We start from the raw sequence: 19,003 nt of genomic DNA on the forward strand, positions 1-19,003 counted from the left end.
CAGAGAGCACTGTGGTCATGATGTTAGCAGAGAACTCTGTGTTCCAAAAAGAAAATAATTTCCTCTGTATAATTCAGCAGCTCGTAAGTACTGGAAGGATTAAGATTTTTTAATAGAAGTAATTTACAAATCTGTTTAACTTTCTGGTACCAGTTGATTAAAAAATTTTTTTTTTCCACCGGAGTACCCCTTTAATGCAAGTCTATGGGAGGGCCGCCACGCCCCCTCCCATAGACTTGTATTGAGGGGGTGGCCCATGACGTCACGAAGGGGCAGAGCCGTGACGTTACGATGCTCCGGCCCATGTATCGCCGGTCATTACGCACAGAGCGAGTTTGCTCTGTGCAGTAATGATAGCAGGGCGCTGCAGCGGAGATCCCAGGGGTCCCTAGAGGTGGGACACCCGCGATCTGAGATCTTATCCCCTATCTTTTGGATAGGGGATACGATGCTAGGGGCTGAGTACCCCTTTAATTAATTCCACCCTCTCTTTTTTAGGGAAGTTCATCTTGTTTCTCTACAAACATCTCTTGCATTGGCCGCAGCCCCGTCTGGGAGATTGTGGGGGGGGGGGCCAGCACTCAGACTACCCGCGATCTATAACTTATCCCCTATCCTTCGGATAGGGGATAAGTTATATTGCACTACAGGTCTCCTTTAAAGCAAATCTTTTACCACCTTTTATTATAATGCGGAATTCAATCCAAAAATTTTTATTCATTTCTTAAGAGCTCCAAATCCTCTAAATAAACATGGATTTTAAAAGCAACAGTTCTGGCTGCCTTCAAAGAGCATGGGAGCTTACTGCATACTTATTATTAGTTTAAAGAGAAACTGACACAAAGCCTACTACACAGGGTTAAAGTGTGGGTGAACCGGAATACAATGACATATCACTTACTCTAATGCGTGGGACTCGGCATACCAAGCTTCCCTTTCTCCATCCCTTCTATATTGATATGCCTGTCCACCTCATGAATATTCATGGTATCCCTTCACCCAGGGGCATAGTGCAGAGGTAGAAGTTGCACCGGGGCCCTGGTGCCTAAGGGGGCCCCAAAGCACATCTGCCCCAGTATTACAACTGGCACATGGGACCCTGTAGCAGAATTTGCATCTGGGCCCAAAAGCTACAAGTTACGCTTCTGCCTTCAGCCATGTGAGTGTCAGGTAGGTGGGCATATAGGAGCAGGGAGGACATTAGCAGGGATGCTGGTTATGCCGGGTCCCACCTACATTGCGCAAAATTTGCTATTTCCAGATTAGCAATGGAGGCTAATACAATGGATATCTCAAGAAATACACTGTGATACCTCATTGTAATCTGGTTCACCAGCACTATAACCAGCCTATAATCTTTTAAATACCATAAATGGTAAATATAACTAAACATTATAATCTTGAGTGTGTGCTTTTTTCTCTACCCATCCCCTCTTGTCTCAGAAGGTATAGTTCCGAGACATGCAGCAGGCAGAAGTAGGAGCCGGGGTGGACTTTTTCTGCTCCCCGAACAATCACTTTAAAGTAATTTTATTCTCTATTCTGTCATGTTTCTTTGTTTCTCTTCCTTTGTCATCCAGAAATCTGTATTCACTTATATTTATCACTAAGTAATTTATGCTGTAAAGTACAGCAGGTACTATGCCAGTTACATTGGTTCTTTTGGCCAGTATTGCTACATTTAGTTTTAAACATGTAACTAACAGCTGAAATATATGACAGGTTCTTCCTTCCCAGTAAACAACTGACAAACAATAAATCCAGATAAAGCTAGGCTAAAAGAATCACAGGTTATCGTTTTGCTGCCCAACTGGTGCATTTTAAGAAGCAGACCTGTATGTGTTTGTATGACATTTTTTATTGGAACAGTTTATATACACTTGTACAAAATTGGGTAGTACAACCCTTGGATTAAACAATTCTATTTTGCTCTCCAAAACCAAAAGAAAGCAGAAATAACTTATGAAACTATACAAAATAACATTGTAAAAATTAAACAGTTGCAGAAATGACTATGCTAGAAAATTGCAAGTTATTGATCTGCGTCGAAACTTGGAACTGTAATATCTTACCACCCTTTCAGAACCGATGCTCGGGCAGCATCCATTCTGGAAGACTTGATGAAAGGTGATTTGATCAATTTTTGACATTTCCATCTTGCATTCTTTTGTCTTTTTTCTGTTATTACAACAAACAGAAAATGTTTCAAGCATTTTAATCTCAACAACACATACGGGATCTCCTTTTGCCTACAGTTTGTTATAGGAAAATGATATCACAATCTGAAAACAATTGGTTGTGAAATTCAGCATCTATTAATAGCTTTATTGCTAAATACTATGTTTCCCAATTAGGTCACTGCTGAATACTTCAGAAACTAAGACAATAATAATGGGAATTTACTATAAATATCTACCCTCCAAAAAAATAGATACAGAATTTTAGGTGACATTTTCTGGAATACTTGATTAGAATTTTGGAGCCAATCATGTTGTTTTCCAAATACTAAGTATTCATATAAGACTTACATAGGAGGCAAAGTGAAGCTGTGTGAGCAGGTTAGTAAGTTGACATAAAGAAAAACCCCAATATGTCTCCTAAAATAAAGCTCATAAAGATAGACTCAAGTTTGTGCCACCAAATGGTAAATTTACACTTTAAAAAGGGTTTCAATCTGTTTGCAGCTTAATCTTAAGTGCAGCCTATTCTTTATACAATGAAGAGTTATATAACTTTCTAAATAACGTTGTGTTTCAATAACGTGACATTTTCAAGATCACTGCTTGCTATAACGGGAAACAGAGCCTCTAACACAGGTGTGAACAAAGCCTTACCAAGGTATGACCTGTTGAAAGTGCTCGTATACATTGTAATATACATCTAAGCCAATTGGACAAGCCCAGGATATGTTTTCACTCTCTGGGGATAAACAAGAATGTTTTCATTAACCAACAGTAAGTAGGGATCTTGAATGTGGCAAGAAGTTGTACAAAGTATTCAGAGAATTGCAGAATGACAAGGAAGCCCTTTTAGAAAAGTATTAGTTTGCTCAGATGCTAGTAACTTTTAAGTTTTACGACATGTCGTAAAGCTCAGAAACTTGCTGCATAGGCCCAAAGTAAGCCATGTGTAATACACAGCGTGCTCAAAACAAACTAATGGTTAGAAACAATGGCCCTTATTTACTAAGAGTGGAGTGTAGGTTTCTTTGTGGGTTTTAATTCCCTACAATTTATTTTCCACAGTGTTTACTAAGGTTTCCCTACATTTTCCACTTTTCCCTACATTTTGCTTTTTTTACACATGTTCTGATCTGTAGGGTTTTTCTCAGCTCAAATCCACCACATTTTCTGTGGAAACCTTAGTAAATATATTGGGATGGGTTTTTGTTAAAAAATGTCGGGAACACGCCCCTTTTGGGTGAACACGCCCCTTCCCAGACGGTCACGCCCCTTTTCCGGGTTTTCATAGCAAAATGGAGAGTTAGTCGGGATTTTTTCAATTCTGGCGCAAATTATGGCACAGACAGAATTTCGGGCGCACAGCCCGACTAACCATGTCGGGTTTGCAATAGTAAATGAGGGCAAATGTGTCGGCCACGAATGTCATTTCAAGTCTCTGAAAATGTTTTGTCTTTCCTATTTCTCTCTAAATTCCTGACTATAACTATTCAAATAGAATATAATAAAATGTTTCTAAATAAACATTTGTAGCTTTGGGATGGCGATATGTATTGCACATTATTTGAGTTTTGTTTATCATAAACTGAGGATGAAGACGTAGCAGGATGTGTTCAATTTTCCTGCTGAAGTTGCACCATGCCCATAAAGGTACATGAGCTGTCCATGTCATGCATGAATGTGCAGGATCCTCTAAAGGAACAGACTCTTTATGTAGAATGCATCAGCTTTGACTAAAAGATAAGGATCCACAACAAGGGAGCCTTCTCTATTAACATAGAATTTTCTAATATGATATTTGAAAATTGGTTTTCTTAAACAGACAATCCCTTTAGGCAATAACTTATGCTTGTGATGATTTCACATTACCTGTCATTCAAAGATCCCCCCCCCCCTCCCTCACCCTTACTACACCTTGTTGGATCAACTCACCCTATAAATGTTATCAATTTAACTAAACTCCTCTGTACCAGATCTTATATATAAAAGCAAAACCCCTATTTTTTCACGTTCTCCTGTACCTCTATCTTTCCCTTTACATTATTCTTAAATGTACTAATAATTCCTGAACTGTAAACACACTTTCAAATGAAAATGCACTTTGCTGTACAATGAGTGAAAACACACCCTTAAAGTGTAAATCCTTACCGTCCAAAAAGATGCATATCATTTCTGCAATAAATGGTATTAAAAGCCGTGGGCACCTTTGTAACCTTATTATTTATTGTATCAATGCATCTAAAATAAGAAAAAAATCAAGCAACATTGCAAATAGCCTTGATTAAAAAACTGTACCCTTTTTTCTGTCTACAGCTCCTATACAGACCTATGTGTTTCCATGGTTACAGACTACAAACAAACATCAAGTGTAGACAGTGTTTTGTAACTCCATCCCATCTGTCACCTCTTTTATTAAAGCGGTACTCCATTGCCCCAGTGTCCGGAAAATGTTGTTCCGAACGCTGGGTGCGGGGGTCGTGATGTCACGGCCACGCCCCCTCAATGCAAGTCTATGTGAGGGGGCGTGGCCACGCCCCCTCCCATAGACTTGCATTGAGAGGGCGTAGCCATGACATCAAGACCCCCGCAGCCCGCACCCAGCAATCGGACCAAAATGTTCCGGACGCTGGGGAATTACCCCTTTAAGTCAGCAAAAAGAGAAGTGGAGTAACAAATGAATAGAGGATCAGATTACATAAAGGGTTTGTTCATAGTCTGCATGGGAGCTGTACACACAAAATAACTGAGCATTTCTTTTTGGTAGCAAAAGTGTTCACATCCTTATTAAACCCACTATGATTTGGGAGATATCTTCAAAAAGACCTCTTGACAACAGTGGCATTTTAGCTTTTCAATCCTTCCTCCTTCTATAAGAAAAAGAAAGTTTTTTTTCCTAAGTGCAAGGAGGTTTTCCAGCATTTTGGAAAATCTCCTTGTGCAATAGTGAGTGCTCCTTTTGGCCAGACGCACTCTGTAGCTGGCCATACATGGGCCAACTATGGGTTTGATCAGCATATAAGATCAACTATTAAACCGTGTAAGGGCAGAAAGCATTTGTTAACGTGTAAACATTGCCAAACTAGAATTACACTCTGAACTGAACCTGACAGGTGATTTATGCAACCCTATCTGGAAGCTGCATATGATAAAGGGAATCCTTGGAGAGACATTGAGAATCCTGATGATCACACCTACACATAGTGACAACCTTCTCTACATACAGTGATGCAGGGAAAGCTGTCGAGAACTTGGTGTGGGTGGGGGACTCTTAGGGCCCATGCACCCACTCATAGGGCTCATGCACCCTACAAATTTTCTGCTTGGAGTTGATTCTGAGCAGAATCCACTTGCAGTAGAATCTTACTGATCTTAGAGGATTCTGCTGCTTAGTGCACACTACAGAGGTTCCATAGCAGAACTTCCAACATGGATCTGGATTCCGCAGAAAGAATGAACATGTTCATTCTTTCAGCAGAATCCAGTTGGAAAGGCCCATTAGTCAATGGGGCTTTTCTTTTCGACACTTAAATTTAGCACAAGACTTAGTGGATCTGCTGACGGAATTCAGTAAGGAAATTCCTTGCTGGATTTCTGTAGTGTCCATGGGCTTTCACTCTATCTCTTATAAGTCCTGTCAATATTTACACCAAATCATATAATCCTATATATTATAAAACTCAGTTACTCTCCTTCTATCATATCATGCTTTCAGATAGATAGAGCAGTATAAAACACATGAAAGGTTTGCTTTAAGGCCTGTGGTTTGCCTGGCTAATCTCTACTAAGGCTAGATGGCCAGACTATGATACAAGTAGGTAAAAAAGAAAATCTTCTATGTAATGTTGAGACATGTAAACTATACAATGACTTCCCAAACGTTAATAATTCAGAAGTTTATTGCCCAGAGCCATTTCTTTTACAGTGATAATGACTGGACATTGCACTGTAGATGCCACGGTAAGTAAAATTCCTGTTAAATTAGATTTATGGTTTGATTCCTTCTGCCTCGTGAGGGCGTAGACTGGTTTTCTTGGAATGTCGTTCTTGTCCTTGTTGTTCACCAGTTTTGTACTGAGCATTACAAAGATGTTTAAAAAAAAAAAGCAGAATGATGGAATTCCATGCATGAAACAAGTATTATTATTCCTGAATTCGACACTATGGAGCTCTAGGCGTCCCTCTCAATTTAAAGCCACAGCAAAGTGTTATAAAAGGTTATAAAAACAATGTTTTCATCAGAAGTGGTAAAGACACATGCGTCGTAATTCAATCACAAAATTAACATCACCTCCTTAATGTCACCTTGACTAAAGTTCACTTATCTCAAACTTAAAACAAAGTGATGTGGTTGTATTTATAAGCTGAAACGCGTTGAAGCTTGTTTTTATATAGCTGTTCATAATCACCACTACAAATCCAATTGAAACCTGTACTGTACCTATACACCTTTAAAGCATGTCAGGATGCTGTATAATACAATGCTCAAACATCTTATGTCAACTACTTAACAGACAGACAGTATTATCTCAATGATCACACACAGAGCTCGGGGGGTTTGAAAATGAAAGTACAGGAAAACCCCCACAAGGATTTCGATAACATGATACATGAAGTCACCATATAGAATTTGTGCTTGTTGATGTTAAGCTCCTCTCTTTTTTTTAAATTTCTGCTCAATGTGCAAAACCAGAAATGCTTGTAGTTGTCCTCATTTAGCCTTTTACAAAGATCTCCCTCTAAAACCACATGCTGCCCCTGGCAGTAAATAAGAAAAAGGTTAAACCAAACCATACCATTTTTTTTTTCAAGTTCCTTTTTAATTTTTTTTCTTTTTTTTGCTATTTTTTTTCTTTTCTAAATCTGGTTGTTTTGTTTCTGGAAGAATTATTTTGTTATGTGGAATAAAGAAATAGGTGTTTCAAAAACTGAAACAGAGGTAGAAAGTGTATAATGGTTTTTTGTTTATTTTTTCCTGACATTCCTTATTTCATAGTATAGTTGAACTGTAGTGTATTTTTGCAACAGTCTTTCTATGGCCTAAAGACAGATATATGATTGCATATTGTGTATTAGTAATTTGTCATTAAGGAAGAGTACGAAATAAAAGTAAAAACAAGGTGCCTGCTGTGCTGTACCTCTAGTTCTGCACCGTTCTATCCAAATTCTGCACAAGGAGGAATGCAAGTCACATTCAGGCTTGTATCTTCTGTTATACTGACACAGAACCCCTAGTTTTTACGATTGACTATCAACCCCCCTACTTGTGCAGGAGACTCAGTCACATGTACGTTTTACTGAATGAAATGCTCTGAAGACACCCAATGAAGGAGGCACTGGAGCCATGTGAAAATTCTATAAAACAGTATAAAAACAAGACCCTTGGCACTTGTATGACTATAAAATTGTCCCAAGGGCTATGATATCATATCTGGGATCAGAATTACATCGAATGTTCCATTCCCGTGCACATATGAAATTTCTTTTAAAGGCTAAGTGAATCAGTAAACGAAAAGAAAATATAGAAAATCTGAGCAGGTTGTTTTGAATGGTTTGTGACACGATATCTCTAGAATTTGGGTTAATAAAATACATAAAATGGGCCACTCTATTCTGTGGACAATTTTCACAACAGTCCTTTCTATTTATTAAATAGGAACCTGTGGAGTGATCGGAGTGCTTATATCTAATGTGAACATGGAATGGACCTAATCTTGTTTGTACAAAGACATGAAATTTGTAAACTGCCTGTGTGGCCAAACTCTGCATAGTTACCCCCCCCTCCCTCACCGCTGAAGAGACCCTCACACTAATGGTCAGCCTCCCCAGTATGGAACAAGTCTACAAATATAGGCGTCATGTGAAATTATCACTGAAAACATAAGGTGCAAAAAGTCCTCATTCAATTTGGCGCAGCTGGCTACCAAATGAAATGATGTAAACGTGAATTTTATAATCATATTAAGAACCTAAATGACACAATAGTGAGGCATTTAATAGAGTGACACTTTCTGTCCGTCTGTACATGCAGTGTCGTCCCACAATCGGAAAGTGCGATACTGTAGTGGATGCAGTGACAGACCAACTGCCTGGCATTGATCTATGCAATAGACTCCTAGCAAGTTTACACTGCTTAGTGTCCCAGTGCTCTGAAACGAAGCACTAAGAAGACAGCAATGCATCTGTCAACAGCCCAGACAAACATTCTGGTTTTGCAAGAACTGGTTGCCATTGCTATGTTGAAAACAAAATGTGCATAGCAATGTACAATTCTATTAAAATGACCCTCAGATAATTTTCATTTAATCTTGCAGAGTAAAGGCATATATGTTCATTCAGTGTCTCTTACACAGCTGCATGTAAGTCCTTAGAAGATGCAGTCAAACTGGACGCAGAGACAAAATTTGCCCGAAAGCTGGGCATGGCATGAAAAGACTCCCACTGCAGGACGTGTGTCTTGTATACTGAATATAAACTTGGTTACTGAGTATTGCATCTCCCCTTAACAACATGTGTTCCCCAACCTCCGAACAGGTGAGAGTCAGGGTGGCAGAGCGCCCCCGAATACGCTTACCAGCGCTTAATTAGCTTTACGTTGACTCCTCTTTCTTCTTTCCTTCACCATAATTGCGCAGGTCCTAGAAAAGTGCCCCAGTCAATGGAGGTCATTGCATTTATCCATATTATAGGGAGATCAATATTCCATCAACAATAAAACACAGATTTCAAGACATTTGTAAGACATGATTCCACAAGAAAACAAGTTCAAGCTTGTTCTATACCAGCTTGCTTCATAAAATGTATATGTTCCGAATTTCATCAACGAGAAAAAAGGATTCCCTTATATATCTATGCAAGTGTCCTCATACTTGGTTCACAAATGTAAAGCTAATCCATTGTGGTTTCTATTTCATAAACACATATGCATGCCAGCGCAAGCACAAACGATCGTACAGTCAAAACCGTGATGGTACAGATCACACCACTACAAAGAAAAATACCTAGAGTTGGATGCCACCAAAAGAAACTGGGCAGCAATTTCCTTTAAATACACTGCTGCAGAAGCATGAATGTTAAACTGCTACATTTCCTTTGACAAGATGCAAGAAGATGATATGTACAGCAGCTGAGATTTTCATTTAACAGCTTGGTTACTCTATGATTGTATACTCAGATAAAGGTTGAGTTGGACCTCTTGGACCTTTTTATCATGCTTGGATGGAAATCTGTGTGGCGACGGGCGTGCTTGGTCAGGTGGTCACTTCTCATAAACCTCTTCTCGCACAGGGGACATCGGAACTGCTTCTCACCCGTGTGCGTCCGGTAATGGCGAGTCAGCTCATCTGACCGGGAGAACTTTTTAAGGCAGTCGGGCCATGTGCATGGAAATGGACGTTCACCTATGGAGGTAAAAAAGAATTACCTAAAAAAGATAGAACCAACTAGAAATATATGAAAGCTACAGATGGTAACTCCCTCTGTTTTCTGAAGCCTTCCGCAGTCACCAACAAGTAGGGCCAGTATTTGACATGCATATGCCACATGTCATGGGTGGGGAATCAGCGGGCTGGCTGTATTATGCTGTGTAAACTAGCAGGCTGACATGGAATAAGCAGCTTTTCTCACTTAGGTGACACTGACCTAGCTCTATAGAATTGTACTTTGTAAACTTTAACATTTATTTTAAATCTTACCATTAACAACACACCATTTCGAATTAAAATAGACAACAAAAGAAATAGTTAAAGGGGTATTCCCGTGGAAAACTTTTTTTTTTTTTTAGATCAACTGGTGCCAGAAAGTTAAACAGATTTGTAAATTACTTCTATTAAAAAATCTTAATCCTTCCAGTATTTTTTAGGGGCTGTATCCTACAGAGAAAATGTTTTTCTTTTTGGATTTCTCTTATGTCACGACCACGGCGCTCTCTTATGACCTCTGCTGTCCATTTTAGGAACTGTCCAGAGGAGGAGAAAATCCCCATAGCAAACATATGCTGCTCTGGACAGTTCCTAAAATGGACAGCAGAGGTCAGCAGAGAGCACTGTGGTCATGACATAAGAGAAATCCAAAAATAAAAAACATTTCCTCTGTAGTATACAGCACCTAAAAAGTACTGGTAGGATTAAGATTTTGTTTTATAGAAGTCATTTACAAATCTGTTTGGCACCGGTTGATTAAAATAAAAAATAAAAGTTTTCCACGGGAGTACCCCTTTAGAGAGTACCTGTCATGATGTCAAGTGGCAGGATATGTTTAAAGCTCCCAGGCAATCTTGTAGCCCGAGACTACATGATCAGGAGTCATATGTCTGGAAGTCCCATGCAAGTCTATGGGGACTCCAGACAAACGTCTTCTCATCCTATCCTCCCGGGGCAAGTCTCGTGCTACTAGATTGCTCAGGAGTTTTAAAGGGTTACTTCACATTGAGTTCTAAACGCTGTGTGCGGGCTTCCGTGTTCACGTCCGCCCCCTCGTGATGTCACGCCCCCGGCCCCCGTCACGAGCCCCTTCCAATAGACTTTCATTGAGGGGGCAGGCCATGATGTCAGGAGGGGGCGGGCGTGACCACGGAAGCCCGCACACAGCGTTCGGAACTCAATATTCCAGATGCTGGACAGCAGAGTAGCCCTTTAAACATATCCTGCTGCTGGACGTCATTGAAAATACAGTCCTGCAGCATCATGGCATAGAGCAGAAGGAGCTGAGCAAAATGATCTATAGTTTTGGGGAAGAAGATTCAGTAGAACTTGTAGTTTATACAACTAAACCTCTGCTCATTCTGGACTTATGAGTTCATTGGAAGGCTGCCAATCAGACCGCCCACTGGACTCCTAAACCCAAAATGAGCAGAGATTTTGATGTATAAAAGGACAAGTTATCCTGGAACTTTTTGTAAAATCTATATATCAATGTACTCAGCAACTCCTGCTCTATAACATGACGCCTGCAGTAAGGACTGTATTTTCAACCTGACATGTTCCCTTTCAGTCAAGTTGGCTAATAACATAAGAGCCATACTTACCATCACGGAGTTGTCCCCCTCCCATGCCGCTATGCACACTGTGGATAGGTGGATTTAAGTACTCCACCAGCAATATATTTCAAAACGCTTTAGCTTATTTGCCTTACTGTGCTATAGTACTGCATAGCCTCTTTAATCACCTGTGGTGTATAGTAGGGATCGTCCGATATCGATTTTTTAGGGCCGATACCGATAATCTGTGGAGGTTAAGGCCGATAGCCGATAACTTATACCGATATTCCGGTATAAATTATCGACTATTTATCTCTCCCGGCGACTCCGCTGCAGATCATTGATTTAAAGCGGCTACTTTAAATCAATGAACTGCAGCGGCTTTTGCGGTCCCTGAGACCGCCCCCACCACCCTTCTCTCCCCCTGCCTGTCCTGGGGTCCTCCTGAGTCCTACCACCGCCGCTGCCCTCCCCTGTCTATCCTCTGCCCAGAGACCGCTGCCGCCTCCCGCTTCTCTCCCCCTGCCGGTCCTTAGTCCAACCACTGCCGCTGCTCCATTTCCTTCCCCATCCCCGGTGTTATAATTACCTGTTTGCGGGGTCCGCGCTACTTCTGGCTCCGGCGGCGTCCTGAGCTGTCACTGTGCGCACTGCCGGTGACGTCGTGTTGAGGATGTCACTTGTCATTGCACAGCGTAACGCAGGACGCCGCAGCAGCCAGAAGTAGCGCGGACCCCGGTAATTATACAACCGGGGATGGGGGAGGCAATAGGGCAGCTGCGGTGGGGGGGGGGGGCGGGGGGGGTTGCGTTGCGGTTTGGTGCAGGTGGCGGGGCATTATCGGAAAGGTAATTGCTGATACCGATAACGTCCAAAATCGTGAATATCGGCCGATAATATCGGCCAAACCGATAATCGGTCGATACCTAGTGTATAACAAACTAAAATTGTGCAGGGCTGTTTATGTATGCCAGATGTGAACTAAAGTAAACCCTTACATCAGTTTTTTCACAAGCAGAGTGCCTCCAGCAGCTGCAAAACTACAACTCCCAGCATGCTCGGACAGCCAAAGGCTGTCCGGGTATGCTGGGAGTTGTAGTTTTGCAACCACTGGAGGCACCCTGCTTGGAAAACACTGCCCGAGCTTGTAAAAGTCTTATTCTGCTTCCCTTAAATGAAGGCAATGGCATCCAGAACTTGGTGTCACTTACAGTTGGTAGGTTGTGCATTCCAGTCATTGTTTATGCATACACAGCAGTCTTCTGCCAACGTGGATGTGACAATATAATGAGAAATAAGGTGCACATCATAGATTTTTTTTTACATTTAGTTGCAGCAGCGTAGCAGGATTTTATTTCCTAGGAAACTAGCATGAACAAAGTGTTGTCAGCCCTTCCTCCATCACAATGACACACTGTTAGTAGACACTACTACGGTGTGATATCACACGGAGGTGCAGAAGACACATAGCACCCATTTTATGTGTCCCCTATCTAATGCTGCTTAATGCTACCACACCCCTAGCCCCTTAGGGCTGGAAGACTATGTTATTTTTGCCTTATTTTCTATTTAGGATCTTTGGATTGGTCTCTTTACATGCAGTAGTTATGCTGTCGGATGTCGGCGTCTAACAGGATCACTTAAAGGAGTGAACACAATGGGGTCATGTAAGGTAACAATACCAGACACCAAGCCTCAGGGGGGCAGCAAACAGCCATTTCTCTCTGTAAAGCTGCATGTGGATGGCATAAAGACTGATGTATAATAGGTTTTCGCAGACCAGTGTTCCCGAACCTGTGACTCTCTAGGTCAGCCTTTGTCTGGCATGCTGGGAGACGTAGTTTTGCAACAGCTGGAGGAACACTGGCTGAGAAGTCAGCATTATGGGTGTTGTAGTTTTGAAACAGCTGGAGGAGACTAGGTTAAGGAACACTGTCCTACACTGACAGGGGTGTGGACAGAGACCAAATCATATTGATCCTATTCCTTGTAAGAGAAAAGGTCCTCATGATCCTTTACTGCCCCCCTTGTATGATAATGTGAACAGATGGACCCAAGCCACATGTTCCCATCGTGTAGTAAAGAAGAATAATGCCTACTTAGTGGGATTAGATCCCATCGGATGATCTATTGGACATGTTCTTGGATATCCTGAACATAAAACTAGTATTGGGGAGACATCTACATATCATAGATCACTCCCTTCTATTCAGATCTAACAAAGCCGAACCTGCAGACAGATCCATCAAAGCTGATGGATGGCACAGAAGACAGGGCGCAGTAGACAGGGTGAATATGTCAGGAGCCCTCTGGTGATGTGACTTGTGCCTGCTGCTTATGATACAGCACCCAGACTTCTTACTGCATTGTGCATGTGGTATTCTTAAAACAGTCTTTGTTTGCACCCTCAGCTCTAAGAGAAGTTCTCTTGGCGGAGAGACTGGTGCCAGCGCTGATGTACTTTTCCACAGACACACCCAACCCTCACTCTTTAGTGACTGTGACCGATTACTCCGAGGAAAACAAAAGAACACTGACCCGGGTTTCAATGGGATCAGTGGCTTCATCTGGAATCTCTTGCCACCCCCTGCCTACTAGAAGCATCAATCTTCTCAGAGCTCCCGAATACTGATGTACTGTCTACATGACAAATGTGCTACCACCCTCAGACTCAGGTCTCTATGGCATCATTAGCAGGTTCTCGCAAGGTGGCTGCAAAGTCATTCATGCCAATTGAAATGCAGATCTGAGCACTTTGCCATGGCATCATCTACCACACCTTCAGATGGCACATGGGGCATGCCTACACTTGGTATATGACTCATTGAGTTTGTTTGGAAATGTTACTGTAAGCAGAATAGCAGGCGCGAGCTGGAAGCCTGAGACATAATGCAGTTCTGAGCACCCGCTGATGTGCCACAATATCTTTCCCCATAAAGGCTTTAATATTCTCATTTGTAAGATTATAAATGAGAATATTGAGCCGTAGTATCTGAGGTCATTGTGATTCCGCTGCTGTAGATGAAGCGTCTGCAATCCACTATATGCTGTCTGAGAGCAGGCGGTGCAGCAGCAGAAACACAATCTCCTCAGTCAGTCTCAGTGGAAGAGGTAATCTGAGGTCAGCTCGTTGGTATGGAAGTGCGGAAGCAGATAATGAAGAATGCGATTAGAAAGCTCGCTCATACCCCCGCTGGCTCATAATCAAACAAGAGGAAGAAGAGACAGCCACAAATACAGAACCCACCACATTGGCTCATACACAGATTATAAATTGCCTACATCTAAAAATAGCCTCCTAATCTGCACACATAGCATAACGTGAATGGCTAATCTACGCAGCAAATCTAGACGCCATCGAGATATTAGGTGGCACCTAGCTACGTCCTAACAACCACGAAAGGGTCTCGGCAAGAACCCAACTTTGGCTATAGTGTTACCGTACCAAGACAACTATCTTGATGTTCCCCGCATAACTTATCGCTAACCACCGGGCACTCTCATGCCCTTTCCCAAGCATCTCCACTCAATGAATGGCACTGCACCCAGGTGAACGTTGCTTGTTGTTTGACGTCAAGCTGCATAACTCGTGTGAGTGGTAGCCACCCACCGGTTGGCTGGGTTACAAAAATAGGCGTAACCCAAGGGGTGTTCCCCGAATCTACGGGAACCACCTCCTATAAACCTCAACAACACGTCGCTACAACCACGTTGCCAACAGCATGTACTGAGTCACAGCTCCTCCCTTCACTAAACTTCTGGGTCAAGATGGCACGTGGGAGGGCACAACCCGAGGGGCACGCACTAAGAGGCAAATTCGGACGCCAGCACTTTATTTGGGGGGGGCAGAAGGTGCCGATACTCATGGGTGGAAGACGTCCTACGGTAAAGGGACCTGACCAGTGACTTGCCACGGCAGGGGCATACTCATTCTACTATTCTACATTCACCAAAGACAAAAGTAGACTTGTGAAAGCTCATTTGCATGTTTCTAGGAGGATTTCACAGCCAGTACGCTCTCGCTTTGACATGAAGTTGCTGCAATTCCAGTAACCCTTCCATGTACCAGGCAATGCCCACAGAGTGGTACAGCCAGTGTGTAATGTGTAGTGTGGCACTGTCTAGACAATGGCAGCCATTGTGCAGTGTGGCCCACATTTACTGACCTGTGTGCACTCTGTAATGGGCTTTGAGATGGGAGGATTTGCCATACACTTTGCCACAGCCAGTATAGGGGCACCTGTGCCTCTTCTCACTTGAGGAGCCGGCGGGGCGTGGCGGGGAGCTGCTGGGCGTGTCCGGGCTGGGTGGGCGTGCCTGCGAGGAGTCTGGCTCGGGGCTGTAGTCCGTGAGGCTGCTGAGAGTAGTGCTGCTGCTGCTGTAGCTGTGGCCGGACTCGGTGGTCACGTCACTGTCCGAGCTCAGCTCCTCGTCACTGTACACGGGTGAGGGCAGGGGCCGGTACTTGTTCAACTCCAGCAGGCTCTTGGCTATAGTGAGCAGGGTGCAGTAGTCCTTCCAGGCGTCCCCGGGGCCGTCATGGTGCTGCTCCTTGGTCACCCCCGGCTGGTGCACACTCTGCTCTGGCTCGGTCATCTTGGCAGGTGCTGACGGGGCTTCTAGGCTGGGGGACAGGGGCTGCGCTCCTTTCACCTCCTGGTCCTCAGGGTGATGAGATCGGTTGGAGATAGAGACCAGGCACTGAGCAGCTACGAAGTCCATGTAGGCGACAGCTGTCATTGCAGGGGCTCCGGGGAGAGGTGGCGGTGTCAGCGCTCCGAGTAGTGCGTCTCCTGCAGCCGCGATCAGTGTGTGCAGCCCCTCATCTTCAGCAGACAGCACTAGTCTGGGACCTCCCCACTGCTAGTACACAATGCCCCTCCTGTGTCTGCAGCACACTTTCCCAAACTTACAGGAGGCAAGCATCCCACACGTGGTGGCGAGCTCCGGGGCTACTGCCTCAGCACTGGCAGCATTGTCTCAGGTGGCCACAAGGTGCTTTGTCTCCCCGGCTGCCCCCAGTGCCTTCATCGTCCTCACTCATACAGAGTATGATGAAATCTCAGACAAAGCTCCGGATGATCCCCTTGTCTCCCCCCTCCTTCCACTCTCAGGGTTCAGGCATTCTCCTGCTCAGTAACAATTTAACAGAACCCCACGCGTCACAATGGGATGCGGCTCCCATAGGTTCTAATAGAAGGGGACATTCTATTCTGTTTACCTCTGTCTATCTTCCAATCAGGGCGCCCCTCCCGGCCAGGGGCGGGGTAGCAGCCGGAGTGGCGGCCAATCACAGGGCTTCCCCTGTTTCCAGCGTGCTACTTCGCCAGACACACATACACACACTTACAGACGGGCACACAGCTGGCTCTTAAAAGGGCAACGCTTCCCTGCCAGCAGCTGTCCTCATTCTAGGGTGAGACCTGGGATACGTGGGCATTACTCAGCTCTTCAAGTCACTGCGACTCTTCCCTGTGCCAATAATGAGAGGCACAGGGCGTACAGGGCTGACAACTATTACGTGCTGGCAAACCTGGTGTCCTGAAGTGAACCTGTCACCGGGACAAGACATAATAATGCAGAGCTAAAGGGGGCTCCTAACTAACTTCACATGACCAGTGGTCTCCAAACTGTGGACCTCCAGATGTTTCAAAACCACAATTCCCAGCATGCCTGGACAACCAACTCTCTAATCTCACATGACTGCCCTCTGAGCCATCCAGCAGATCTGAGTGCCTGTAGGCCGGGTGTCTTTAAACTGCGGACCTCCAGATGTTGCAAAACCACAACTCCCAGCATGCCCGGTCCGGACAGCCAACAGCTCCTAACTAACCTCACATGACTGCCCTGTGAGCCATCCGAAGTCCTTGTATACCAGTGGTCTTCAAACTGTGTACCTCCAGATGTCGCAAAACCAAAACTCCTAGCATGCCTGGACATGCTGATAGTTGTAGTTTTGCAGCATTGGGAGATCCACAATTTGGAGAGCACTGGTGTAGGCAAGCACTCTAGAAAAAATGAAGATCCGCAGGTGGGCAGAGGGCTGGTCTTCACTGTGCTGGGTACTATTGCTTCCACTGGTTAACCCATGCATGAACAGGTGACATTACATGATGGGGTTAGAGCATGTGGTAGCCTTCTACTTTATCTGTAATGTATCTGTACTTGGAGAAGAGATGTCGGAGGCACTCACCAGGAATATGGTTATTCAATGAAGAAATATCACAAACAGCAAGTGAACAGCGTGGGACACCACGAGGAGGTGTGATAGCTATTTCTCGCTAGCAGCGCTTCTTCAGACTGTTGAATAAAGTGCAAAATTTTAACCATATTCCTGGTGAGTGCCTCCGACATCTCTTCTCCAATATTGGTATCTGCACTGTATTGCTATTACAAGGATTGAGCACCCCAAGTTTTTGGCTTATGCTGGACTTCCCCGGGGGGAGGGGTTCTGGTGCACAGTGATGTCCGACCTGTATCTTCGGTGATGTCCGACTGCATATTTAATTGCAATTAAAAACCTCAACGTGTGAACACAGCCTTGCTCAAACCTTTGTGGGTGAAGAAGGCCTAGGAGAGTACTTTCATAGTGGCATGGCTTGGTTTTTTGCAGAGTAACACTTCAGAGCCTGTCAGGCAAAGATGTAACTTCTATCCTCTGGGCCGCAATGAAATATCTGCAACTGGGCCCCATGTGCCAATTATAATACTGGTTTGTTATGGGGCAGATGAGCTTAAGGGCTTCCTTAGGCACCAGGGCCCCGGTGCTAGTGCTACCTCTGCACCCCCTATAGCTGTCACGATTTGATACTGCCTATAGTTCGGACAGGCTCCCTTTCATGTTCTGGTGTATTTTACACCCCCTCTACTGTTCTCTATCTACTAAAATTGGGACAATTTCCTAATTCTTTGTCTGCTGACTGTTGCTGTACTAGTGGGCTGTACAGACGTTTACCATCAAGTACCAAAAGGGATTAGACAAAACATGGAGATGTCCCCTTTCTCAATGTAGCAGATGCATAGCTTGTCTCTATGGCATTAACATCCGGGGCCAACGTCCGGCGGGTAAAAGCAGTACCCCTGCAAGGAGCCCGGGCCCAGTAACCCACGTCACTTGCTGCCCGCCAATATAACCGGGGCCCACTGCAGACTGACAGGGACATCACTGTATCCTGCAAAGATCTTTCAGAACATCTGGAGGCTGCTGTGGGGCAGCACACACAGGAACATCACTGATGTGTCCTTGTGCTTCCTGATAGAAGGAGCAGGGCAGGAGAGTGGAGTGGAGCAACACAACGCATGGCCGGCCACTACTCCTCCGGTCTGGGAACCTACTGCCATAGCCCATAGGCCCCAGACCTGAGGAGCAGTGGTCGGAGCACCAAAGCAAGACAGTACACAGGCATGCTGCTTCCAGCCATAAACTGTGTATGGTTGGAAGCAGTATGTCTTTGGGTGCCTTTAACTAAATTGGGAGCATAGGGAACTATAACTATATTGGGGTCACAGGGGCCTTTAAATTGGGGGCATAGGAGATTATAACTATAGTGGGGGCACAGGGGGGCTTATAACTATATTGGGGGCCCAGGGGACCTATAACTATATTGGGGGCACAGGGGGGCTTATAACTATATTGGGGGCACAGGGGACCTATAACTATATTGGGGGGCACAGTGAAGCTATTACTATATTGGGGGCACATGGAGGCCTTAACTATATTGGGATCACATGGGGCCTATAATTATTTTGGAGGCACAGGTGGCCTATAACTATATTGGGGGCACAGGGGACCTATAACTATATTGGGGGGCACAGTGAAGCTATTACTATATTGGGGGCACATGGAGGC

At 44.2% G+C, this 19,003-nt stretch overlaps 1 protein-coding gene across 1 annotated transcript; it reads right to left on the reverse strand.

The window, feature by feature from the left end:
* Positions 1 to 1,840: 1,840 nt before the first annotated feature.
* KLF9 (KLF transcription factor 9) lies at positions 1,841 to 16,311 on the reverse strand. Its single transcript, XM_056523075.1, has 2 exons — positions 15,321 to 16,311; positions 1,841 to 9,577 (listed from the first exon to the last, which is right to left on the reverse strand). The coding sequence occupies exons 1-2, from the start codon at positions 15,892 to 15,894 to the stop codon at positions 9,348 to 9,350; spliced, it is 804 nt and encodes a 267-aa protein (XP_056379050.1). The 5' UTR covers positions 15,895 to 16,311; the 3' UTR covers positions 1,841 to 9,347.
* Positions 16,312 to 19,003: the final 2,692 nt, after the last annotated feature.

The sequence above is a fragment of the Hyla sarda genome, chromosome 1 (assembly GCF_029499605.1).
Source record: "Hyla sarda isolate aHylSar1 chromosome 1, aHylSar1.hap1, whole genome shotgun sequence".
Classification (NCBI taxonomy): domain Eukaryota; kingdom Metazoa; phylum Chordata; class Amphibia; order Anura; family Hylidae; genus Hyla; species Hyla sarda.

What these genes read in the sequence shown, in the direction of transcription:
- KLF9 (XM_056523075.1), bottom strand. Translation starts at nt 15,894, where the DNA reads ATGACAGCTGTCGCCTACATGGACTTCGTAGCTGCTCAGTGCCTGGTC. An exon ending in CCATTACAGAGTGCACACAG is followed by an intron (nt 9,578 to 15,320) that starts GTCAGTAAATGT and finishes TTACCTCCATAG; the next exon opens with GTGAACGTCCATTTCCATGC.